Below are 27,244 nucleotides of genomic sequence, written 5' to 3'. Positions count from 1 at the left end.
GTCCACTCTAACATTCTATTGTTATTTGTCAGCTTAGTTTTTTTCCTTTTTATCAGATATTATATCCAAAGCCTAATTAATTAGCAGGAACTATAAGTCAAAGACTCCTTTTCTTGCTCTATATTTAATTTTATTCGAGAGTCAACAGCTTCTGATTTTCAAGTTAAACATTTTTAATTTGTAGCTGATTTTGAATATTATTGCATATAAAAAAGGTTTATAAAAGTAATTGTGACTTCATTTTAATGCAGCTTCTTTTTTTTTTTTTTTTTTTTTTTTTTATTTTTTTTTTTTTAACGTTTATTTATTTTTGGGACAGAGAGAGACAGAGCATGAATGGGGGAGGGCCAGAGAGAGAGGGAGACACAGAATCGGAAACAGGCTCCAGGCTCTGAGCCATCAGCCCAGAGCCCGACGCGGGGCTCGAACTCACGGACCGCGAGATCGTGACCTGGCTGAAGTCGGACGCTTAACCGACTGCGCCACCCAGGCGCCCCTTAATGCAGCTTCTAATAGGTTCTCCTGATGAGTAGAAATTGCCTTTAAACTACTTTTATTGTATCACTCTGTTAAGAGCATGTAGTTCAAATAGCATGACATATATTGAGTATTTTGAATTCAAAGAAATATAACTAATCATAGTCTTGGAATTAGAATTTAAATAGCTATATTTTTTTAAATGAGGGTTTTTTGTTTGATACGGTAGCCTTCTCATTTTCCATTCATATTTCAGTGGTTTAAATTTTGAAAGCTGAGTTTATAGAGTCATCCCTTTTGAACCAAGAATACCTTGCTGATCAAGAATTTTTACACACAGAGATGGAAAGTACAGCATAGAGAATATAATCAGTAGTAGAACAATAACATTGTATGGTGACAGATTGGGACTACACTTAGTGTGGTGAGCACTGAGTAATGTGTAACATTGTCAACTTCGTTATGTTGGACACCTGAAACTAATAAAACATTGTCCACTACAACAACAACAAAAAATCCTTGGTTGCATGCTGTCTGGCTCAGTGAGCAGGGATAACACCTCTCAGAGGCCACCAGCTTGTCTTTGTCTCAGAAATTAGATACTCTGTTTATTTTGCTTAGCATGACCTGCCCGCTGCAACTGAGGGTGAGGCTATAGAATAGAACAGAAATTTTATGGGTTTTCTTTTTATTGAAAGAAGAATTTTTTCCTCAAAATTTTGAATTTTGTTGTATCAGGAACATTCATCTTTTAATCCAAATTCAGAAGAATTTGAAAGTGAAGATATTTATGAAGTGGTGGGATTTGTTTGGGATAAGCTAACCTATGATTTACTTCTTTTTTATTATTTATTTAAGGACCATTGCTTGGTGGTGTTGATCATTAGATCAGCTGACTAACTTATTAAAGTTAGTATGATTACTTTGAAGTCTTCATTATTTAGCTGTGCATGGATAGGATGATTGATGAACACATAGCCCACCTTCTTTGAAAACTATTAAGTGGAACAAAATCTAAATGTAATAATGCTCTTTTGGGTTACCTCCTGATATTTTTAATTAGGAAATTGGATCGGAAATTGTTCTCTTATTTGCATCTTTATTCTTAAAAGCTTTCCTTTGGATTTTAGGCAATGCAGTATGACTTCCTTAATTTCAACACATTTAACCTTGATGAATATGAACACTATGAAGTAAGTTTTCAAGGATACTGCTTTTAACTCCTTTATTCATGTTTTACTTACAGAGGTAATATTCTTGTTTTTTGAAGAGGTGAACAATTTAGATATGTATAGAGAAAAAAAAAGGCAAGTCCTTATCCTCTTACCCCCATTCTGAAGTTCCAGTTCTTAGTGGTGATTTGTATATTTGATGCATCTTTCCCAGAGTGCATGAATGTGCTCCTGGGCATTTTTCTTTCATGTTTAATTTTTTTAGTACTGATAATTTTCATAGAGTGATTAAATGAGGAGATTTAAAAACCCTTAGCATAGGATCTGGTGAGGTGAATAAAAGTCCTTATACATCTAATTACCTCTGGAAAATGTTTTTATCATAACCTTTTGTTTGTATGAAGTCAAGACACTTCTGGGTGCAAATTACAGAAAGTAAATACAAATGGCTTAAATAAAAAAGGGGACATTTATTGATTTACATAAATAAAAAGTCTAGGAGCAGGTGTAACTTCATGTATGACCAGATGAATGTACTCAGATACTCGCCAGAAAAAACTAGTTTTGTTACCAGGCCAGCCCTCCCCAGTAGTGATGGCGACCAGCATCTTTGATTGACTCACTGGGCAAACTCATCAGAAGAAACCCACAAGTTCCTCATTGGCCTGCCTTATTAGATCATGTGCCTTGCTCTGAGCTAGACTGTGTTCCTGTTGAGGGTAGTTGTTGGGTGGATCATCTCAGTAGTTGGAGGGGTATGCTGGGATCAGCCCTGTCAAACCACACAGACAATAAAAGAGAGAAAGAGAAAGAAGAAAGTCCAGGAAGGCAAAACAATAGATGTCCTCTACATTTGTAAATATAGTATATTTTAAAGAGTAAGTAATTTGATTCTGCCATTCCACCCTTTAAATAGTAAGATGCTATCATGCTAAAGGTCTTTTTTGCCAAGAGTACTTGTGGAATCTTGTCTTTTTATCCTACTGTAGTTATCTGGAGCAGGCATTCTCACCAATAATGGAGTGATTCCAACAGACAGCACTTTTATGCAACAGTGTCTGGAATCCTCAGATAACTGTCCTTTCACAATTTCTAGAGTATTATTTTTTTTAATTTTTCAAAAAAATTTATTTAGAGAGAGAGAGAGTGGGTGAGGGGCAGAGAGAGGAGAGAGAGAATCCCAAGCAGGTTCCACACTGTCAGCACAGAGTCTGACGTGGGCTCGATCTCAAGAACCTTGAGATCATGACCTGAGCCAAAATTCAAGAGCTGGACACCCAACTGACTGAGTCAGCGAGGTGCCCCTAGAGCACCTATTATTTTAAACTTTTAGGTATAACTGAACTGTTCTAATAGTTACGGTTAGTCATTACTGTGATGTACCAAAGATCTAAAACATACTATGATTGATTCATTTGCGCCAACCGTATCTTTACTTCTCTGTAATACCAGTATGTTTCTGAAGTACAATATATATTTAATGCACATCCTAAACTGATAAATATAACTTATTTATTAATACCATTATTTTTGTGCTTGTCCTCATAAAATTAAACATTTAAAATAAAATATACTTTCTCTTTCTAGGCAAATAAAACTACTAAGAACACCAGTTGGTGTTCCTTGAGTGGAGCAGAGTGATGCTTTTATGTGTTACTGAGGAGTAATATAGGTGCGAATTAGCTTCCCTCTCACTAATGCAGAAATTGCAGTGTTGGGGGTAGTAGCAAGGTTGCCCCCATATGCTGTTTACTTTAGTGAAACTGCACTGAAACTCAAGGAGCTGTTTAAGTAGCTACAAGCCATGGATAGTTTTGTTTCTCTACAGATATTTAGAAATTTTGGAGTAGTGTCTTTCATTGATTCCCCGATGCCCATTTTTTCCTATTACATTACTTTTCTGAATTCAAGATGCATCTTATAATATGTGATGTCTGAAATTCAGTAAAATCTAATCACATGTTTCTCATAATAAAATCTCTAGATTTCTGATTCCATTTCAAAGTTGGAATACCTGGACATGTTTTCATTCTTGCTTAGGCCTTTTAGTATGGAACAAGGGTTCGTTAATTCCCCTCACTGATAATTAAGTCAAATAAATTGGATTTGGGTTACCTGACTGGCAACTCCAGTTGTAGATATTCAGGCAACTCCCAGTTTATTGCTTACTTGTTCTTAGGTGCGCATAAGTATACCCCAATTGCTTGTTTTTATTGCTAGTTCTCCCCTCCACTATCAAGTCTTCTGCTTCCTGCTTCAGTTTTTGTGTATCCATTTCTATTATTGTTAAAGTTGAGCTGTATTTATCCTACAATAATTATTATGGTAACTCAGTTGAAAGGACTTAGTAACAGGAAGTAAGGTGTTTTATTTATTTATTTATTTTTTAATTTTTTTTTTCAACGTTTTTATTTATTTTTGGGACAGAGAGAGACAGAGCATGAACGGGGAGGGGCAGAGAGAGAGGGAGACACAGAATCGGAAACAGGCTCCAGGCTCTGAGCCATCAGCCCAGAGCCTGACGCGGGGCTCGAACTCACGGACCGCGAGATCGTGACCTGGCTGAAGTCGGACGCTTAACCGACTGCGCCACCCAGGCGCCCCAAATATCAGTTTATGTTCATGCTTTTTTCTAAAGCTGTACTGTGAAATTAGTGTACTTGTAATTTTGTGGTGGGTTTAGTGCAAATTCTTTTTTTTTTTTTTAAATTTTTTTTTCAACATTTATTTATTTTTGGGACAGAGAGAGACAGAGCATGAACGGGGGAGGGACAGAGAGAGAGGGAGACACAGAATCAGAAACAGGCTCCAGGCTCTGAGCCATCAGCCCAGAGCCCGACGCGGGGCTCGAACTCACGGACCGCGAGATCGTGACCTGGCTGAAGTCGGACGCTTAACCGACTGCGCCACCCAGGCGCCCCTAGTGCAAATTCTTAATTGACCCTTTTACTAAATAGCTAACAAAATGATGGAAGTATGTGTCTCTAGAAATAAAGTGTAAATATCAAGAAATCAGAAGTCCCCCCCCCCCCCTTTGTTCAAGGAGTCAAGATTGCTCATGTTGGAAGCCAGGTAGTCATTCAGGGAAATAGGAAAGTTTCTAAGATTCCTCATAATAAAAAGTTTGCTTTCTTATTAATTAGCAGCAATTATATGAGAATTTACCTGGATAAAATAATTAAAACACTTAGGTATATTTTGAATAGCAGCAGTTAGTTCTGTTTTCCAAAGGCTGACTATCCAAGCAAAGGAACAGTGTTTTTAAAAACATGATTAGAAAAATAGATAAATAAAAATAAAAATAAAAACATGATTAGGATCAGAAGAAGTTAACTACTCCCAGGGAGTACTCATAGCAGGCTAAATTTTAGTTTCCTATCTCATGGTCATTTATAAACTGATTCTGTGCTAAAATAAATGGATTTGAAGTCCTTCAGACACTCAGTATTGGGAAGGAGTGTGGATGGGAGATTAAGTCTAAAACTGAATTGTACTGGTCTTCCCTTTGCAGAAAGCAGAAAATGGAGATTTAAATTGGATAATACCAGACCGATTTATTGCCTTCTGTGGACCTCATTCAAGAACCAGACTTGAAAGTGGTATGCAAAAATAATGGGACCTAGTATCGTTTTGTTATTAAAAGTATCTATCCTGTATTTTCTTTTGAAAGAGGCCAAAGGTCTGTCTTAATTATTTAAATATACTTGGTCGTTTTTATTCTGCCAGGCTTTTAACTTTTTGAATTAATGCTTTTATAGTTATAATCAAATTGGTATTCCACCCCCAGGTCAGATACTCTTTCCACCCAATTACAGGTGAAATTGTTAGGCATTGTTTTCTTTCTGCATTTGACAATATCTGGTGAATTTTTTTATGTAGGTTACCACCAACATTCTCCTGAGGCTTATATTCCATATTTTAAGAATCACAACGTTACTACTATTATTCGTCTGAATAAAAGGATGTATGATGCCAAACGCTTTACGAATGCTGGTTTCGATCACTATGACCTTTTCTTTGCGGATGGCAGCACCCCTACTGATGCCATCGTCAAAGAATTTTTGGATATTTGTGAAAATGCGGAGGGTGCCATTGCAGTACATTGTAAAGGTATGTTCCTAGGATTGGTTAAAGATGCTGGACACATATGTATGTACGTTTAGAAACACACCATGCCCCTTTAGGTTATATGCCAGGATACATGAAGCTGCCTTTGTTGTTGTTTGTAAGTTGCTGTTTTCTTAAAACCACTTTATTGAGGTATGATTGACATTAAAAAGCTGTGCATATATCAAATGCCTTTAAAACCCTAATTTTGGGGTGCTTGGGTGGCTCAGTTGGTTAAGCATCCAACTCTTGGTTTCAGCTCAGCCCATGATCTCCTGGTCATGGGAATGAGCCCCATGTCAGGCTCTGCACTGAGTGCGGAGCCTTCTTAGGGTTCTCCCTTTCCCTCTCCCTCTGCCCCTCCCCTGTTCTTTTGCTTTCACTTTCGCTTTCTCTTTCTCTTCCTCTCTTTCACACTCTCAAAAAAGAAATCCTAATTTCATATGAAAAGTGTCATAAATTAACTTGTATTCATTGGTAACCCTGCAAAGGCTTATCTATCACATTGAAATGCATTCATTTATTCCTCGAATATTTACTCAGTGCTCTCTGTTTGGTATGTTCTAGAATATGTCAATGAGCAGAGCAGACTCTAAGAGCTTGTCTTTGTGGTGCTTATATTCTAACAAGTTTCTGTGTTTTTAGCAGTTAAAGCAGTGCTTTAGCCCTTAGTAAGTATTTATTGAATGAATGACTGTGTAATAATATACTGTATGATGTACTAGGATTTCAGTACTTTCCATTTCAGTAATGGAAAGAACAGAGAGAAGATTAGTAAGGAAATAGAGGATTTGAACAACACAGTAAAACCAACTTAGAAATAACAGACACACCCGGAACACTGACCCCCAAAAAGGGAGCACACATTTGTCTTAAGGATACCCACGACATGGTAGTGATGGTCGCACAGCAATGAGTTGGTTAATGCCACTGAAATGGACACTTAACAATGGTGACCATGATCTCCAGACACCAGCCCTAAAGAAACATAGATCTCTGAATTATCTGACAAGGAATTTAAAACAGCTGACTTTATTTTTTTTTTTAATATATGAAATTTATTGTCAAATTGGTTTCCATACAACACCCAGTGCTCATCCCAAAAGGTGCCCTCCTCAATACCCATCACCCACCCTCCCCTCCCTCCCCTCCCCCATCAACCCTCAGTTTGTTCTCAGTTTTTAACAGTCTCTTATGCTTTGGCTCTCTCCCACTCTAACCTCTTTTTTTTTTTTTTTTCCTTCCCCTCCCCCATGGGTTTCTGTTAAGGTTCTCAGGATCCACATAAGAGTGAAACCATATGGTATCTATCTTTCTCTGTATGGCTTATTTCACTTAGCATCACACTCTCCAGTTCCATCCACGTTGCTACAAAAGGCCATATTTCATTCTTTCTCATTGCCACGTAGTATTCCATTGTGTATATAAACCACAATTTCTTTATCCATTCATCCGTTGATGGACATTTAGGCTCTTTCCATAATTTGGCTATTGTTGAGAGTGCTGCTATAAACATTGGGGTACACGTGCCCCTATGCATCAGTACTCCTGTATCCCTTGGGTAAATTCCTAGCAGTGCTATTGCTGGGTCATAGGGTAGGTCTATTTTTAATTTTCTGAGGAACCTCCACACTGCTTTCCAGAGCGGCTGCACCAATTTGCATTCCCACCGACAGTGCAAGAGGGTTCCCGTTTCTCCACATCCTCTCCAGCATCTATAGTCTCCTGATTTGTTCATTTTGGCCACTCTGACTGGCGTGAGGTGATACCTGAGTGTGGTTTTGATTTGTATTTCCCTGATAAGGAGCGACGTTGAACATCTTTTCATGTATCTGTTGGCCATCCGGATGTCTTCTTTAGAGAAGTGTCTATTCATGTTTTAAAACAGCTGACTTTAAAAATTAGGGACTTCTGGGGGCGCCTGGGTGGCACAGTCGGTTAAGCGTCCGACTTCAGCCAGGTCACGATCTCGCGGTCCGGGAGTTCGAGCCCCGCGTCGGGCTCTGGGCTGATGGCTCGGAGCCTGGAGCCTGTTTCCGATTCTGTGTCTCCCTCTCTCTCTGCCCCCCTCCCCCGTTCATGCTCTGTCTCTCTCTGTCTCAAAAATAAATAAACGTTGAAAAAAAAAAATTTAAAAAAAAAAATAAAAAAAAAAAAAATTAGGGACTTCTGGCTGGCTCACCCAGAGTGTGCAACTCTTGATCTCAGGGTTGTGAGTTCAAGCCCCACCTTGGGTGTGAAGCCTACTTTAAGTAAACGGTGAAAAAAATGCTCAGTGAGCTAAAAGGAAACCTAAGGAAGTAAGTGAAACCAGAAAAATGATGCATGAACAAAAATGGTAAATTTTATGTCAGGTCTATTTTACCACAATTTAAAAAAAATAAATAATTATGGGGCGCCTGGGTGGCTCAGTCGGTTGAGCTTCTGACTTCGGCTCAGGTCACGATCTCACCATCTGTGAGTTCAAGCCCCGCGTCGGGCTCTGTGCTGACAGCTCAGAGCCTGGAGCCTGCTTCGGATTCTGTGTCTCCCTTTCTCTCTAACCCTCCCCCGCTCATGCTGTGTCTCTGTCTCAAAAATAAAATAAACCATTAAAATTTTTTTTTTTAAATAAAAAAATAAATAATTAAAACAAAATCCAACATTGGTTATTTCATTTTTTTTTAAATTACAATAAGCAATTGAGGTTATGCTCAGCTGAGCTCCTCATTCAGGGTGGTTTTGCCCCCCAGAGAACATTTGGCAATGTCTGAAGACATTTTTTTTGTTTTGTTTTGTTTTCACAACTTGGTGGGAAGATGCTACTGGCATCTGGTGGGTATAGGCCAGTGATGCTCTTAAACAGCCTACAGTGCACAGGAGAGCCCCCATACCAGGCCCCAAATTCAGTAGTGCTGAGGTTGAGAAACCCGGAAGTTGACTGGGGACCAGTTAAAAACCTGAAGAGGATTTGATAGGATTGGATCTTTGTTTCGGGAAGAAAACTGATGATACTATAAAGCGTGGATTATCATATGCAAAGTGAGATTTTCTAGGGAGTGTATTAATTTGCTTGGGGTACCACGTCAGAATCCCACAGACTGTGTAGTTTGAACAGAAGTTATTTTTTCACAGTTTGAGAAGCTAGAAATTCAAGATCAGGGTGTTGGCAAAGGTTGGATTCTGATGAGGCCTCTTCCTGGGTTTCAGACAGCTGCTTTCTTTTTCCTATGTGTACACTCACTCCTGGTGTCTCTTCCTCTTCTTTAACAAATTTTTTTTTAATGTTTATTTAATTTTAAGAGAGAGAGACAAAGCGTGAGCAAGGTGAGGTGGGGGGGGGGGGCAGAGAGAGAGGGAGACACAGAATCTGAAGCAGGCTCCAGGCTCTGAGCTGTCAGCACAGAGCCTTACATGGGGCTCAACCCATGAACCATGAAATCATGACCTGATCCGAAGTTAGATGCTTAACTGACTGAGCCACCCAGGTGCCCCATGTCTCTTCCTCTTCTAAGGACACCAGTCCTACTGGATTAGGGGCCTTCCCCACATGACCTTGTATAACCTTAATTGACTCCATAAAAGTCCTTTCCCCAGAGATAGTCACATTGGGAAATATGACTTTAATATGGATTTTGAGGGGCACAGGGAGTGGGGGACCCAATTCAGTCCATAACATTGTGTTTGCTGGGTCCCCAGCATTCATGTTTTTGCATGTAAAATCCCAGCAGCCTCCAAAGACTTAACTCATTCCAACATCAGTTCCAGATCCAAAGTCTCATCTAAATGTCCTCTAAGTCATGTAATGGGTGACACTCCAGGTACAATTCATCCTGAGGCAGAATTCCTCCCGGTCTGTGAACTTGTGGAACCTGGCAAGTTAAGTGCATCTAAAATGCAGTAGTGGGACATGCATAGGGTAGGTGTTCCCATTCCAAATGACAGAAATCAGAAAAAAGAAAGGGCTTGACAGGTCCCAAGCAAGTCCAAAACCTGGCAAGGCAAATGCTGTTAGATGTTAAGGCTCAGAAATAATGCTCTGGCTCCATTCTCTGCCATGCAGGCCCACTGGGGTAGCAGCCCTGTCCCTGAGCTCGGGCAGAAACAGCCTGGCCACTGACCACAGAGGTGACCCCCACACTCTGAAACTCAGGAGTAGACAGCCTTGCCCCTGGGCTTATGGTGGCAGTGACAGCCCTGTTGGCCCCTTGGGGGTATGTTTCTCTTTTCTTGAAGAGAAACATGAGATATGTTTTTAGTGAGATCTTTCTGTTAGTCCTGTTTAGAACCCCAGGAATTTGAAAGCCTTTATTTCATCCTGTATGTATCCCCTTTGTTTCATCCTGGCAGTGTGTCTGCTGGTATAATCAATCCCATCACTATTTTTGGCTTCTGCTGAAATGGCTGATTAAATCCATAGGTAATCACTTTATGGAATAGATCGTTGACTATACCCTTGGTGTTCTCTCTAGAACACACCTTCTCACTCTGCAATATGGATAGGCCTAGAATTTTCTAAATGTTTAGTTTCTGTTTTGTTTAACAATTCCTTCTTCAGTTGATTTGTCTTCTCTCACATTTTACTATAATCAGTAAGGAGAAACCAGGCTGTACTTTCAATACTTGGCTTATAAATCTCTTTTGCTAAATATCCAGGGTTGTCACTCACAACTTCTACTTTCCATAAAGCAATAAAACAATTTAGCCAGGTTTTTTTTTTCTTTTTCTTTCTCTTTCTCTTTCTTTCTCTTTTTCTTCTCTTTTCTCTCCTTCTTTCCTTCCTTCTTTCTTTCTTCCTTTTTTTTTTTTTTTTTTTTTTTGCCATTTTCTAACAAGGATTGCCTTTCTTCTGGTTTCCAATAACATGTTCCTCATTCCCATCTGAGTCAGAGCCAGAGCCAGAGTCACTGTTAATGCCCATATTCCTACCAACAGTCCCTTCAAGGCAATCTAGGGTTTTGCTAACATTGTGCTTTAAAACTTCCAGAGCTTTTACAATTATAACTCCAAAGCCACTTACACATTTTTATATATTGTCACTGTAACACACCACTTCACAGTACCAGAATCTGTATAAGCAAGGGTTTTCTAGAGAAACAAGCAATGGCATGTGTATATATAGAAAGAGATTAATTGTAAAGAATTGGCTTGGGTGAATTGAAGGCTAGCAAGTACAAAATCTGCCATATGAGGTGACAGACTGGACACTTGGGAGAGCTTATGGTGCAGCTGAGGTCTGAAAGCATACTGCTAGGGAATTCTCTCTAGCTTGGGGAAGATGGCCTTTGTTCTCTTCAGACCATCAACTGATTGGGTGAGGCCCACCCACATTATGGAGGGTAATCTACTTACTCATAGTCCAGCAATCTAAATGGCAGTGTCCTCCAAATACACCTGCCAGACTGACCTACAAAATTAACCATCACAGCAGGTAATGATAGTAGTCTGGATGGGAGTAAAGAAAGGATAGCAGGAATAGAGTTAAAAAAGAAATCTATATGAGGGTGCCTGGGTGGTTTAGTTGGTTAAGCATCCAACTTCGGCTCGGGTCATGAGCTCACGGTTTGTGAGTTCAAGCCCTGCATCAGGCTCTGTGCTGACCACTCAGAGCCTGGAGCCTGCTTCGGAATCTGTGTTTCTCTCTCTCTCTCTCTCTCTCTCTCTCTCTCTCTCTCTCTCTCTGCTCCTCTCCTACTTGTGCGCTCTGTCTCTCTCTCAAAAACAAACATTTTTAAAAAAATTTTTTAAAAATCCATGTGAAAATAGGAATAGAAATAGCGTAGAAAAAAACTGTTAGGGGAGAAAGTATAAGATTCTAAGCCCGTGTGTTTGGAAAGATGATGCTACCATGAACAGAAAACTCGGAGTAGAAAGCAGTACTAACAGTCTCGCTTAGAAAGTGATTTTCAGTGTTGACTATGTAGAATCATCTGGGGGGATTTTAGGAATCTCCATGTCCAGGCTGTCTCACATACCAATTAAATCAGAATTCTCCAGTATTTTTTAACACTCTTCAGGTGATTGCCATGTGCATCCAAACTTGAGAACCACTGTTGAGCGGGGAAGCAGAAACCTTTTAAGAAAAATTCTACCTCCCCTACAAAATTCTGGAGTACATGAGACCAGGTCCGTTTGGTTTGTTTCTGTTTCTAGCTGGCCTTGGACGAACGGGCACTCTAATAGCCTGCTACATCATGAAGCATTACAGGATGACAGCAGCCGAGACCATTGCTTGGGTCAGAATCTGCAGACCTGGCTCAGTGATTGGGCCTCAGCAACAGTTTTTGGTGATGTAAGTAGACAGAGAGCTTTTGTAATTCCTGAGGGAACACATGGGCCTGGCAAATGATAGGAAGTAGAGTTTTTCTTAGTCACTAACAACAGATAGTCTAGTAGGAGAAAGTTGTTTGCATGTGTCCTTCTGGAAAGCTATGTTTTGATGTTATTTAAATGCTCTAGGAAACAGGCAAGCCTCTGGTTGGAAGGTGACTATTTTCGTCAAAAGTTAAGGGGTCAGGAGAATGGAAAACACAGAGCAGCTGTCTCAAAACTCCTCTTGGCTGTTGATGACATTTCAATCAATGGGGTCGAGAATCAAGACAAGCAAGAACCTGAACTGGTAATCGAACCATCCCTATCATGCTGTTGTCATTGTTTTCAGTGCTGTTGAGGACCATATAGGGCATGGGGGAAATTGTAGATAAAAATAATAAAGCACGTTTTTGAGGGATTATCGTCACACATTTTTTTAATACTTACAGCTCCCTCTAGGAAACTTTTACTCAAAATAATTAAAATAAGGTCATATGGCCATAAAATGGAAGGTTTTTTTTTATTTTTTGTCTTTTTGTTTATTTACTCACTAGGCACTGGTGGTAAAAAGAGGTATGTGAAGGAAGCCCTTTAGATGGACCTAATGACATTTCCCCGTGCACCTGCACCCCCAACCCGGCGTTTTTTCCATTTCATGACTGTTGATTTAGGGAACTAGTTGTTCTCAAATGGAAAAGTTTATAAAGAACCAAGCAAGAGTTCAGGGGTAGTGGTACTATATTAAGTGGTGGTGAGTGGATTGTGAAATTTTACAAAGAATGTTTTCATTATTGGAAACCCATCATGCCTCTTCACTGTCAGTATGTTTTATAACAAGAGTGCTGTTGGGTTCTGTGTCTGTGAATGTCAACTTTTGGTTGTCTTGAAATGTGACCCGTGTTTATTTTTGAAAGCAGCAAAACACTGTAGAGTTCAGCAGTTCATTTCTATGTGTCTGTCTGGGTAAACATAACTGCTATGCTTTTTTGCCTTAATAAGTACAACTGAAGTCACTAGCTTAGTGTCTCTTTACTTATACAGTACAGTGATGATGACGAAATCCATGGAGTGACACAAGGTGATAGACTTCGTGCCCTGAAAAGCAGAAGACAGTCAAAAACAAACGCTATTCCCCTCACGTGAGTCTGGTTTCCTTTGTGTGGTTGATGTTATTTAATATGTACACGAGCACTTTATCTTGTATGTTTTTCTCAATAGTTGCATGCCCATTATGCCACTTTGAAATGCTTATTTACATTATTTAAAATCCAGGGATGTTGCCCAAGAAGCTCTTGGCCATACTTTATCTCCATCTTCTATTGTAACCTCACTAGCCTGTATAGAAAGGAAAGCGTTTTCCCTATGGATAGTCACCACGTGACATCCTCAGGAGAGTGGCAGCAGATGTAAAACCACAGAATGACGGATTTGTCCATAGTTATTAAAATTGTGAATTTCCTTAAATTCACTACCATATTATAGGCAGTTTATTTGGATATGGTAGAATTTAATCTGTGATGACATTGTGGCTTAATGTCATATTTTAGGGTAACAATGAACTAGATTAAATGATTATTTTTGTATTAATTTTTGTTGAACTATTTTCAAGTTATAGAAGAAGGTTTAGTATGGAGGTAGGAAGTTTTATAGTTTGTGTATGTCCACATGTACTTGGTTGTGTAAGTTGTTAGTTGGGATTCAATCTTATGGAATATCCCAGATTGTTAGAGAAATATGTAGAGTTAAAAAACTTGGTCATTACACTTTTTTTCTAGGATATTCTTTCGTAGATGCTGTAATCTAGGCTGTTGGATTTCTTCCTTTTCATTGTGGGCTATCACATTTCCATTTATGTTTTTTGGTGATGGAGAATGGAGATAAGTCATTTTGTTTATTAGTCAGCATCTTACAATATGGTAAGGACCTGATGGCATCATAAATGTTCATGGTAGAGAAGAACAGGCCTTCTTTTTAATTAACAGTGCATCTTCACTGCCATCTCCTTGTTATATAAACTAGAATTACACAGAACGCATGTGTCCTCATAGGCTACTCACGGCCTTGGGAGGTTCTTAAAAGACCCAAAGAAAAGAATGGGGTTTTTCAAAAAAGGGCCATGTGAATGAGAGGCGTCAAGTATTGATTGTAGGTATTTACTAAGCATTCTTTGCAGCTTAGTGGTGTATCACAAAACTGAAGAAGCTTTAAGAATAGTGCACTTTATATAATTTATTTAACTTCAAATGCCATTTTGTTTTTAATTTTGTTGTCTTCATCTAAGGCCTGGATGTTTCTTTTTATTTAGAAATATTGTAGTCCCTCCAGATAATCATCCTGAAGCGGTAAGAGACATGGTAGAGGAAATAGGTAGTGCCCTGGAGCATTGCTCAGACTTCACTGTGCATTTGAGTCTCCTGGGAGCTTGTGAAAATGCAGATTATGGTTATTGGGCCTGGTCTGTGATTCTGCATTTCTAGCAAGCTTCCAGGTTTTGAGGCACTGCTGGTCCAGGGACCACACTTTGAGTCGCAAACCCTAGAAAATGGGTGATTTGTAGGTTGCTTTTAGTCATGCCTAGGTGTTTTGTTTTTACAAATCTGCAACATCAGTTTATTTCTCAGTAACTTCTGATCAGAAGGCAAGTTGGGAGTTGGGATGGGAATTCTGCTTTGTCTAAAGTTCTGGTTAAATAGGGCTTATAGGAAATTTCCTTTAGTTACTCTGAGTCCGCTCCCTTGTGAATATGTGTTCCAGAAGGTTCACGTCACTTGTTTTCTTTTCTACAGATGAGACGATAAGGCTCTTTCATAGCTGATATGTTTGTGGTAATATAAAAGAAAACCATGAACAAGACTAAAAATCTAAATACTATTGGAAACCAGCAGGTGACGCTAGGTGTGATTACATTCACTTTGGTGTGTGAGGTTCTCCAGGGTGAAAGCTGAGCAAAGTCAGTGATGGTTGAAGGAAAGACCAGCCTCTGCTATCACATGCTAGTTACAGAGTTACCCCCCACCTTACCCACAAAAGAAATAAAGGACATGGCTGGCCCTTTTCCCTGAAGCACTTAGCCTAATTTATAAACCAAGGAAAATGGTAAAAGTTAAAATAAATAAAGCGCTAGTTCAAGTTCCTGTAATTGTAACCCTTAAAACAGTAGAATAGCCCCCAAACTGTCCCCCTCCCATACACATAATCAACAGGCTTTTAGGCCACAGTTTATTTTATTTTATTTTACTTTTTAAAATGTTTTTTTATTTATTTTGAGAGAGAGTGCAAGCAGGGGAGGGACAAAGAAAGAGAGGGAGACAGAGAATCTGAGGCAGGTTCCATGTTCTGAGCAGTCAGCATAGAGCCCTACACATGGCCTGAACGCAGGAACCTTGAGATCCGGACCTGAGCTGAAGTTGGATGCTTATCCAGTTAACTGATCCACCCAGGCGCTCCTAGTCCACACTTTTAAAGGAAAAGACAAAATGTTAAAATCCTTTTAAGCTCTTAAGTGTAAAAACCTTGGGGGGTTTTAGATTTCCCTTCCTTCTTTACAACATTTTACTTACCCTTCCTCTGCTTTTTCAGACCCTCCTTGCTATTAGAATCCTCTTTTATTGTCGTATTTGTAGTTCTTTTGGTCCTAGAAGAAGAGGTCACTTAGGGATTTCCTTTCCCTCCCAAGTGTTTGTTGTTACTTTAGAAATAAAAGTTTCCTAAGGTAGAGTTTTTGAACAGCAGCTTGGGTTGAGAAATCTAAATTCAGTCCTTGCCTCCTGATTTTGACTCCTTTATCACTTGTGGGTAACCTATTTTGCTTCACTGTTGGTACTTAGATGAATGAAAATACTTAGGTGAATGAATATAAGATTTTTAAAGTTTTTTTTTTAATGTGTATTTATTTTTGAGAGAGAAAGACAGAGCCTGAGCGGGGGAGGGAGAGAGAGAGAGGGAGACACAGAATCCAAAGCAGGCTCCAGGCTCTAAGCTGTCTGCACAGAGCCCAACACGTGGGGCTGGAACTCAGGAACCTTGAGATCACGACCTGAGCTGAAGTCAGATGCCACACCCAGGAGCCCCAGTGCTGGTGATTCTTTTTTTTTTTTTTTTTTTTTTTTACATTTATTTATTTTTGAGAAACAGTGAGACAAAGCGTGAGCAGGGGAGGGGCAGAGAGAGAAGGAGACACAGAATCTGAAGCAGGCTTCAGGTTCTGAGCTGTCAGCACAGAGCCCGACGCGGGGCTCGAACTCATGGAGCCATGAGATCATGACCTGAGCCGAAGTCGGATGTTCAACCAACTGAGCCACCCAGGTGCCTCTCCAGCGCTGGTGATTCTTAAGAGCAAGTTTATAGTACACAAAATAGCATTCCAATTACTGTTTTCTATTTTACAAAGAGTATTTGGGGGAGGGTTAAAATTGTTAGATATTGTAAAATAGTCCTTTTCTCAGGGAGTCTGTCTGATCCCAACTGCCACGAAGACAGTAAATCATGTAGCGCCATGACCTTGAAGTGATCTGCAGGACATGATGGCACGTATATTATTGTCTGTGCTAAAATAGATTTGGTAGATTTTATAATTTCATCCATGCTGCCTGTCTTTTCTGCATAGTGATGATTTCTGCTAGGTTTGTTGGGGTTAAATGAAATGGTACATAAAGAATGAAGTGTACTCTACCTGGGAATAAGGTGAAAATATGGATCTAATTTGCCTCAAATCCTCTTTAATAGCACAGTGTGGATGAGTGTGTGTTTCATCATTGGGAAATAATTCTTATGCCAGGAGCTTTATTAGAGGAACAGTGAAAAATCTGTAATGTGGACACTTGAATATTTTGGCCATTCTGCCGTTAAGATAACTGTTAAATCAGTAACTGCAAATGAAAGTTGGGGTGGATGGAGAGTTCTCTAGTATTCCTGGGCCATTTATTCTGTTCTGTCTAAATACTAAGCCCCTTCAATCTTAACATTTATTAGTAGGTTTGTGTTTTTGTGGGAGGAGTACATGAGCTGGTACTAGGTGTAACTTGCAGGGTGAGATTAGATTTGATTTCAGGTTCATCCTTAGTCTAATCCCTTGTTGCTAGATAACCATACCAGGGTGCCTGACACATAGTGTTCAATGATTCAGATGACAAGGACACCAGTAAAAATGGCCTAGTAAGCCAGACCAATCATTTATGACTTGATTCATGCAGTACTTTGCACAAAGTGAATGCTCAATAATAGAGCCTTTTATATTTGGTCACAGATGTGTCCAGGTGACCAGTTGGAACTATAGTAGCTGGAATACCACTCTTCCAGCTGTGAGGTTTCCTTCTTCACTGCCAAAAACTAGACCGCTTGGGTTAAGAAATCCTGAGCTGAAAGCTCAGTTTGGCCACAGGAGGAAAACGAATGAAGAAAACAATGAAGGAGGGGTGCCTGGGTGGCTCAGTTGTTGAGTGTCCCACTTCAGCTTAGGTCATGATCTCACGGTTTATGGATTCAAACCCTACACATTGGGCTCCGCGCTGAGAGCTGAGACCGTGGAGCCTGCTTCGGGTTCTGTCTCCCTCTCTGCCCCTCCCTGGCGCTCTCGCGCACTCGCTCTCTCGCGCTCTCTCTCTCTCTCTCTCTCTCTCCCCCCCTTCTCTCTCAAAAATAAATAAACATTTAAAAAAATTAAAAAAAAAAACAACTAAGAAAATAGATATGGTGTTAATACATGGGGAAAATTGCCCTCATTTTGTGTTGCCCAGGGTTGGACGTGCTTCTTTATGCCTTATATGCAGAATACGCAGTTTGCCTTAGCTCCCAGATGATCCAGCGTATGACTCCATGGAAGTTAGATCACATCTGCTATGCCGTGTTCATTTATAATTGTGCCTTCTCTGAATCATTGTTAATTATCAGGCCATAGCTTCTTGTTATTGTTGGTTGGTTAGGTTTCCCTCCTTTTTCTCTGGTTTCGTTTCGTTTTCTGTGTGTGCATATCATGTGCTTTTTGAAGAATTTCAGTCATGTAACTACAACTCTGATTTCCGTATCACACAGTTAAGTTAACATGGGGCAGTTATCCCCCATGAGATTAGAGGTTAGAGATCGGGTCTAACCTTTTGTTACCAAATACCCAATCAGCTGAAAACTGAAGGTAGCATTTTCTCCCCCAGCACAAAATAGCAAGACTCCATCCTTGTTTCCCACCCCTTTGTATCTATCATAGGGTGTCTAAAATTCACACATGGCTTTATTTATTTATTATTTATTTATTTTGGCTTCCCAATTTGAACATCTGTTCTTTCCCCTTCACCCCTTTCCAGATGTTCCCTAGCTGTGCTGACCTCTGCACTGTGTAGTGTTGTCATCTGGTGGATTGTTTGTGACTACATTCTTCCCATCCTGCTATTCTGTCTCGATGGTTTCAGAACACAGTAGCCGTCGGGACCCTTTGACAAATAGCTGCTGTGTAAGTGTCCCATTCCATTTCTCTACGTGGTCCCCTCTGGTGGCCAGTGTGTTTCTCATGATGCATGTTTTTCTCACTGTCAGCTCTCCTAGCTTTATTGGTTTGCCTCTTTTCAAAGGTTCTTTTTCTGAAACTTCTCAATTAATGGGATGGTGGCGGGAGGAGGTCTTCCCTGATCCTTTCATGTAGGGATGTTAAAAATAACAAACTTTGTTTTTAGGTTGTGCTTATTACTCTTAACAGATTTTTTGCAGTGGCAATTTATGAAGTCACTGGAATAGTTTCTTTTCCCTATCAAAAATATTTAGTGAGTTTGGGATAATTGGGGTGGTTTTCTTTCAGTCAGTTTTCCCTTGTTTTCTAGAGTAAATGTCTTTAGCATATCCTTTTCAATGTAGCGAAAAGAATTTGCCTGCTGATTTTCTGCTGTTGATAGAGATTTGCTTTTGTAGCTGTGAAGTCTAGCGAGCATTGCATCGTGTTTCACCTCTGACTCTGCCATTGCCCTCAGCCAGCAACTGCTTCTCTGCGAAGTCTTCTGTCTTGAGGAAGCAGAATCTTCTCCTCTGCTTCGTTTCATGTCCTCCCCTCTAGAGTTAGTACAGTTTTCAGGAATGATGTTAAATGGAAATGGGACAGCAGAGAAGACGGGATTCCCTTGTTCAGCCTTGTATTTCTGCATGACAATCTCTATGCTTACTTCCTCCCACTTTCCTTCTTTCCCAAAAGTAATCAAAATGCCCTTATTAGGTTAATACTGCAGAATTTGTATTCTCTTAATATCTTTTATCCTTCATGAATACCATAACAGCGAAGAGACTGTGGCAGGAAGCTTTCCTGGGAAACACCTTATAGTTGACACCAAACATAGGAAGGAGGGTGTGTTCTTTTTTCTCTGAAATTCTTCCTTTAGCTCATATTTCAAGAATTTATTCTCTTGTTCCAACTTGGACTTGGGAGTTGTAAAAGAATATGAAAGTTCCTTCTAGGATCTCCTCCAAAGTGGAATTCCATTTCAACCAACTCTCATAATTTGTGGCTTCATGGAGTATCTTCAGATGGCTTAGGAAAGACTTAAAAATCCAGCAGACTCTATTCTTTTCAAAAGTAAGGAAAGGCTGCTTAACATGTTCCTATGTATGACATTTTCTTGACTATCTTATCAATACAAGCTTATTATTACATAGATAAGCTATATTTCTGACATAGATGATCTTTTTGTTTTTTTTTTCCTTTATTCCTCTTAGTAAGCTTAGATTTTTGCATATTCTGACTCGATCATCATGCACTGCACAGATTTATTCCTCTCAAACTATTCCGAGTGGGAAAGGTATTTCAAATAGGTGGAGTTCTAAATGGGTGGAGTCATTGCTAATAATACTCAGGCACTTCATGACTGTATTACTTTTCCCAGGGTGAGTAAATGATTTCTATCAGGCAAGCACCTTTCTTTTTAATATTCTACGTAAGATACAGTCTTTATTGTTACTACTGGTATCTGCCAATGCATTTGTAGACCCAAAGCTGAGTATTCAGTTTATCCTGCTTGATTAATTTGGAATTTACAGAAACAAAAGCTTTCGGCAGTAACAATGATGTGAACAGATATAATCCTTGTAGTTTTCTTTTGAGGTGGCCACTTGTACAGGTGGCATTCACCTGTGTTGGTTGATGACGTAGCATGGCCTGATAGATCATCACCTGTCATGCCTGGAAGACCAGACTGTACCAGTGCCTCAGATGGCTGCGCCAAACTCTGGGACAATGGGAAAGGAGTCTGTGAAGGTTGCAGGGCCGCAGGCCTATCATTTGGAAAGCTTGTTGTGTGTCAGTGGTAGACAACCAAGTGTCAATAGTGCGTAGTTGTACTGATGGATTCTTTTCTTGGAGTTGAACATTTATGTTCAAAGCATTTTGTGGTTTGGGAGATAAGAGGCCTGGCTTGTCAATTATTTGCATTGGGAATACTGGGACTCAAGAGGAGTCGCAAAAAACGTGAACTGCTGTATGGGCAAGAATAAGTATGAATTTGTAGAACATTGCTCTGCAAAGCCATGTGATTGGCCTGGTTTGCAAGGTGAGAGGTAGCTGGTTCCCGCTTACCCTGTAGCAGAGTGAAAACGTCACATGTGTTTGTCAGCTTATTCCACTTTACGTTGTTGTGTGTAGTTTATCACAGGTAATACCTAAGTGTAGTTGCTGGGGGGTTTTCCAGTTGATTGATGCATAACCTACAGATAGAGTAACTATACAAATATCTGGTGATGTGACTCTCTACTGCAATTAATGCTTTCCAAATTTCTGTTATGCTCTTATTTTTTTTAAATATCAACAAAAATTATTTACACTAATTTTACAGAGAAATAGATACTTTTTATTTTATTTTTTTTAAAGTTTATTTTGACAGTGAGTGAGAGCGAGCGAGCACAAGTGGGGAAGGGGCAGAGAGAGAGGGAGAGAGAGAATCCCAAGCAGGCTTCACACTGTCAGTGCAGAGCCTGATGCGGGGCTCAAACCCATGAACCATGAGATCATGACTCGGGCTGAAATCAAGAGTCGATGCTTTAACCCACTGAGCCACCCAGGTGCCCCGAGAAACAGATACTTTTTTAAAAGATGTTTCCTGTCAGCCTAAAATTGGATTTAGCAGTGATTTCTGTTTTCAAATGGTAAACCTTCATAGTAGTTGTCTTAAATTTCCTAAGCAAGTAATATATTGGCTCTTGTTTCTATTCTCATATTAGTGATTTCACAGTGTGGTAACTATCTATACTTTCGGCCGTAAGTGGCCTCAAATTATTTGAAAAGTAGATGTGATATTTCCAAAAAGCTAAGGGGAGTCTCATTTTCTCTGTATAAATGGAGGTAAAAACCAGGAGCCTTGCTGAGCAGGTGCAAGGCTTCAGGACCACCGTGGCAGTGGCACCACACATTGGGCTTGGGCTTCAGAAATAGCAGAAGTTTTGTCGTTGTGCTTTATTTTATGAAAAAATCTATATGCAGATCCTGTTAATGATACAGAGACTATTAAATAGTCTCCTGTCCTTCCCTCTCCACTTGATATAATCAGATTTTTAAATAAATCCTTGGTTTCAGAGGTAGAATTCATATGCCTCTGCGGTTGGTTGCCTTCTTTGATCAAACAACTATGTCTGCATGTACCTTTTCTATTTTATTAGAGTGATAAAACTTTATGAGAAATTCTGAGTTGAGCATTGGCTCATTTACCCAGAATCAGTTTCCCTCTGAGATGGAAGGTCCTTTCACAGGCTCTGGGAAATACTCTGGGGATACAGCAAAACCGCTGAGAGTAGCCCCACCCCTCCCCCACCCTTCCCTAAACAGCTTGAAAACCACTGGCCCCCAGGCTTCTGCTCTGGGACAATGCCACCATTGTGTTTTTAGTGATGAGAAGTTTAGCATTTTACTAAATGCTGATGCTGAATATGCTGTGGTTTGCATAATATTAAAAATTTGCTGGGGCGCCTGGGTGGCGCAGTCGGTTAAGCGTCCGACTTCAGCCAGGTCACGATCTCACGGTCCGGGAGTTCGAGCCCCGCGTCGGGCTCTGGGCTGATGGCTCGGAGCCTGTTTCCGATTCTGTGTCTCCCTCTCTCTCTGCCCCTCCCCCGTTCATGCTCTGTCTCTCTCTGTCCCAAAAATAAATAAACGTTGAAAAAAAAAATTAAAAAAAAAAATTTGCTAATCTTTGCTACATTATAAGGACCTGGCCTTGGTTAGTAACTTATATGGTGGTAACACAGGCATAGGAGGTAGGACTACTAGTTAGCTGTAATGGTTTCTTTTTACTCTTGTGAGTTGGACATGAAAAGAGGAAGCTTATTATTAAGGCAGTGTTTTCTCTTACAGATAAATAAAAGTTGAGTACATATAAATGTATGTGTGCCCACGCAGTTCATTGTTTTCGCCATTATCTTTTGAAGGAAAGAATTGCATATAAAATCTTTTGATGTTTTTCTGTTTTCCCTGTGGCCATTCAGTGAGGAATTACGAAACACCCTCTACTTTTGAGCAAGGTCCTCTATGTGGGCTTTTATCTGAGGGTGTTCTTCTGACTCATGAATTTGCCTCCTGGGCAACCTACACCCATAGGCATCAGTTCCTTGAGATTATTTTAGAGTTTAATTAAATCAGGTTTTTCACAGAATTTAAACAGTTTTGTATTCATGTTAATGGTGCTTAATGATTTAATTAAGTAGGTTATAATCCAGACAAATTGAAATTTTGCTTGAACATATTTTTAAAATTTGAAATATTATGTAAAATTAGTATTGATTTGGCATTTATTGCCCTTACTTTCACCTCTGAAGAGTGACTATTGTAGATTTTTATATTCATATTCTTTAGAATTTGGGGTTTTTAAATGAAATCTTGTTTTCAAGAGTAGAATTCTGAGAACCTACTTTTACTTTGGGACACAAAGATTTGTTTTATTGATTGATTTCTTTGGTGTGGGAATTGCTTAAAATGCCAGGTCATTTGTTTTCCAAAAGCAAAGTATATTCTGGTTATCTTTGTATAACCTTTATGGGGAAATGAGATGCTTCATTCAAAAGTCTTTGATGTGAAAATGTGTTTCAGATTTTTATTGGCAAGTGTGTTTACGGAAAATCCTATGAATTCTCAATAAAATAATTTGCACTAAAGTACAACAATGCCTTCCTCTGTCAGGTATTTGAAAATTGTTTCAGTGAATATAATCTTATTTTTTTCCAACTGTTTTCAGAGTAATTCTTCAGTCCAGTGTTCAGAGCTGTAAAACATCTGAACCTAACATTTCTGGCAGTGCAGGCATTACTAAAAGAACCACCAGATCTGCTTCAAGAAAAAGTAGTTTTAAAAGGTGAGAAAAGAATCCTACTCTTCTGAAAAGTTCCAGGCATTGGTTTTCCAGTTTAATCTTCTGGATATAGAAATGAAAAGAGGAAGAGAGGAGAAAGCACAGTCCCTAAGATGGACAATTAATCAAATGTGTTTGACTTGTTCATCATCTAAGAAAATCTGGGCCATTTTTAATGTAGGATTTGTTTTGTTTTTCAGAGGTGGTTCTGAACACTGGAGATGTGTCTCAGGGTCAGAATATGGGGAAGTTGAGAGTGTTGTACTTATAAGTTCTTGTATTTCCAAAGCTCTCTCTGTCAGGACTCAAAGGAAATTTTTCTGTATAGCAGATACAGCATAATTGTTGGAGAATTAGCTGCAAATAAGTGTGATGGTGGAATATGAGAACTCCAGTGAGTTTGGGATCCTTTTTTACCTAGGGCCTGGTCTCTTAGCCACAGTCCACACCACACCCATGGGGGCTCATGCTTTCACCAAGAGTCCAGCACCTTCCCTTCCTTCATTATTACAGGCTGTGACAAGAAAATACACATGTTCCATCACCAAATCCATTACTCACTGTTGCGTTTGGATGTTTATCATGAACTAAAGGCAGACATTTCATTTCTAACATATTCCAGAAGCAGTTCCCTTTTGAGGGAAGAGCAGATAACCTACTTAACTGTCATCTTATGAATAGAAGAAGGCAGGTACCCTTTTTGTGTTTATGTATCATTGCCTGGTGTTAACATGCGTGGTCCTGTGCTCATGGCCCAGCGCCTGTCTTATAATAGACCACAACCGGCCTGAAGATAGTCTAAACCAGACTTTAAAACATCCTTCCCTATTTTCCTTGTTTCTTTTTAACTTCTTGCCTTCTTGTCTTTGAGGCTGTGGGACAGCCGAGTTAGTCTCCGGGGTGCAGGGCCCAGCAGCCTGTTTCCTGAGGGATTCACTACAAACCAGAGAACTCTGTGGTGTGTGTATGTGTTTGTGTTTAAGGAATTGTTCAATTTTGCCATTTTCCTCTCTTTGCTAATTCTTTCTACAGTTTCACTACAGACTTTTACTTACATCAGAATGTGATAGTGCCTTAGTACAAGTATTTGAGAGCACCAACTCATGACTTGGGGATTTTGAGTTTTTCATAGAAAGATATCAAATATTCATAGTTCTTTTTACTCTCTTAATTCCACTTGAGAAGAATAATAGAGAAATACTGACAAAAGGTCTTAGGTACATTATAATATCAGAACATTATTTATAACCATGAGGAAGAGGAAATGGGCTAAAGATTGTTGAATTATCCCAAATGAATCAAGAATCATGCTTTTACAGAAAATTTAATGGCTTGGATAAATGCTCATGAAGCAGTAAGTGAAAAGAGCCACACATATAAAAATTAGGAAGTATTACTCTAATTTTATAAATGTACAATATACTTTATAGAAATGTATACCTCTACAAATATATGTATATGTTCATACATATGTATTTATATGTAGTATATAAGCTTATAAATTATACATATATTTAAGTATATATGCATATGTTTCTATGCATGTATGGAAATAAGATAACAAATGCTGAAATATTAACAATTCTTCTGGTTGGTAGGGTAGTTAGGGATTTTTATTATTTTAAAAAAATTTTTTTAATGTTTATTTAGTTTTGAAAAAATGTGAGAGACAGAGTGCAAGCAGGGGAGAGGCATACAGAGGGAGACACAGAACCTGAGGCAGGCTTCAGGCTCTGAGCTGTCAGCACAGAGTCCAACGTGCGGGGCTCGAACTCATGAACTGTGAGATCATGACCTGAGCCAAATTCAGACACTTAACCGACTGAGCCACTCAGGCTCCCCAGGGATTTTTATTATTTTATCATTTGATTTTCCTCCCAACTTTTTTACAGTAAGTAGGGAGAAATGGGAGCATTTTAACTTCGACACTTTCAGGTGAATTACCCTATTAAAAATTCTGATTAAAATCCTGTTGTGGGGAATAGTTAGACATGTTTTGAATGAACATACTCTTTTTAGGTATACTTACTCAGGCTTCTATTACAGTTTTGAGTGTGTCTTGCACATTTAATTCTGCTTTCTGCTTTTCTGGATTGTGCTCTTCAGGCTACAGAGGAATAGAGTCCAGGAGCCGGGACTACGCGTGCCCAGTCACACCACGTTCCTCTGAGGGGCGTGGCCACGCGGCACTTTTTCCATCTAGGTCTTGTCTAGTGATCTAAACGTGTGCTTCTCAGCAGAGGTGGTTCCTGATTGCAGTGAGCATCTGCCTGAGGTCCCTGGGCCAGATGCTTTGAGGGGTTGAAAGTAGAGTTCAGACTGAATACACTTAACTGAATTTTGAAATGGCCCAAAGCAGTTTCCAGGCATGTGGCATAGTGCTGAAAACCAAAAGTCTTCTTTTAAATTCTCAAAATGGGACTTTCAGAGATTGGGAGGGGAGAAGAAATAAACTAATGAGAGAAAGCTGGGTTTCGAGTGTGTTTACACACGCCCCCTTCATGCAGGGTCTTCTTGGCCTCTTATGGAGCTTTGACCTGTGTTCACATTACCTTAACTGTGACCCACCTACAGCTCACAAAAGAAAGGCAAATACATTACATACAGGTCCCACTTCCTCCTTCTAGGAAATAGTGGAAGCTGAGGGAGCCAAGCAGTTAGCCTGAAGCTTTTATCCTACTGAATAGTAGTCATTTTTGGTTGGAGAGTAATGAAGGAATTAACACATTTGTGCATAATCTGAGGACAAAATAATACAAGATTGTTGAGTAATTATAAAGTATTGAATAGAAAACTTTGCTTTAGACAGCAATACAAGGAAATGATACAGTATACTTCTCAGTATAAAATAAATACCTAGGAGGCACAAGGATTGCCAGTCTACTGTTACCCCCACCTCTGAGGCCTTCTCTTTGCAGGTTGGTGTTCTCACATCATCTGTTCTGCTGTTAGGAACCTGACCTTTCATTCCCATGTTCTATTTTCTTCTTAGAGGCTTCCAGGATGAGACCTCACCTAAACTCACTTTCCACTGATTTGGCTTTCTGATTTTTGACAGTTTACTGAGAGGCTCTACAACTTGGGAGGCCTTTTCCACAAACACATTGAAAGAGCAATTATTTGGAGGCTGCAAAAATACGTGTTGTCATAAATCTTTGTTGCTGGGAAGAAATGCCACCAGGTTTCTTTCTTGGTAGATGATCATTCCCTCCTATATCCCTTGAACGTGAGCCACACATAAACCTACCCAGCGGGTGTCAAGCTCTGCTCTGACAGAGTTGTGCGGTTCAGGCCCAGAGCACTGGAGTATCTGGTGGTGGATGGAGTACACTGACCCTTGGGGCTGAGAGGCATCTCTGTGGCACCTTCCTCATCCCTTTTCTCAAGTCTGAAGAAGTAAATCTTCTCCCTCTCCCACTTCCTGTTAGATCTGTAAATGCATTCTCATGTTTCTCTTTCAAGAATTATTAAATCCAGTAAAGAATTGGACTGTTTTCCAGTCTCTGATGAGCTCTCTTAGAGTCTTGAAAATTTCATCACTCTGCATCTGATTGAGGACCTCCAGCCATCTCATTTGATAACATTCAATTCGGTTTGTGTCTTCACACAACTTACCATCCAGTACATGTTTCTGTAAGCTTATGGTATTTCTTTGGAGGAATCTTTTCTTTCTTTTTTTAATTTATAACTTCATCCATTTTCTGAGAAACTCGTCATGGACAAATTATTTATTTTGTTTAATTCTAAATTGCATCATTTGGAACCATCACCTTCTGCTCCATCTGTCAAACCAACCTAATATTTATGACTTTTGGGGTATTTTGCACCTGATTATTCACATGGGGGGAGATAAATGCTCAGGCCTCTGAAAAACATATCTTCACGAGCCCTTCA

At 39.6% G+C, this 27,244-nt stretch overlaps 1 protein-coding gene across 8 annotated transcripts in view; it reads left to right on the top strand.

Annotated features, from left to right (window-relative positions):
• The window catches only part of CDC14B (cell division cycle 14B), a 116,322-nt gene that overhangs the window by 78,843 nt on the left and 10,235 nt on the right, over nucleotides 1–27,244 (top strand). For 3 of the 8 annotated variants that reach the window (XM_030292913.1, XM_030292918.1, XM_030292911.1), the window contains exons 7-13: nucleotides 1,608–1,670; nucleotides 5,161–5,248; nucleotides 5,529–5,759; nucleotides 11,889–12,027; nucleotides 12,195–12,354; nucleotides 13,089–13,186; nucleotides 23,237–23,353. In XM_030292913.1, the coding sequence (XP_030148773.1) occupies nucleotides 1,608–1,670; nucleotides 5,161–5,248; nucleotides 5,529–5,759; nucleotides 11,889–12,027; nucleotides 12,195–12,354; nucleotides 13,089–13,186; nucleotides 23,237–23,353 (896 nt within the window). Of the gene's footprint in view, nucleotides 1–1,607; nucleotides 1,671–5,160; nucleotides 5,249–5,528; nucleotides 5,760–11,888; nucleotides 12,028–12,194; nucleotides 12,355–13,088; nucleotides 13,187–18,343; nucleotides 18,490–23,236; nucleotides 23,354–27,244 lie in introns of all 8 variants that reach the window. The other 5 variants (XM_030292919.1, XM_030292914.1, XM_030292912.1 and 2 more) reach the window with 3 other exon arrangements.

The sequence above is a fragment of the Lynx canadensis genome, chromosome D4 (genome assembly GCF_007474595.2).
Source record: "Lynx canadensis isolate LIC74 chromosome D4, mLynCan4.pri.v2, whole genome shotgun sequence".
NCBI lineage: Eukaryota > Metazoa > Chordata > Mammalia > Carnivora > Felidae > Lynx > Lynx canadensis.
This window is presented reverse-complemented; position numbering and strand designations above follow the sequence as displayed.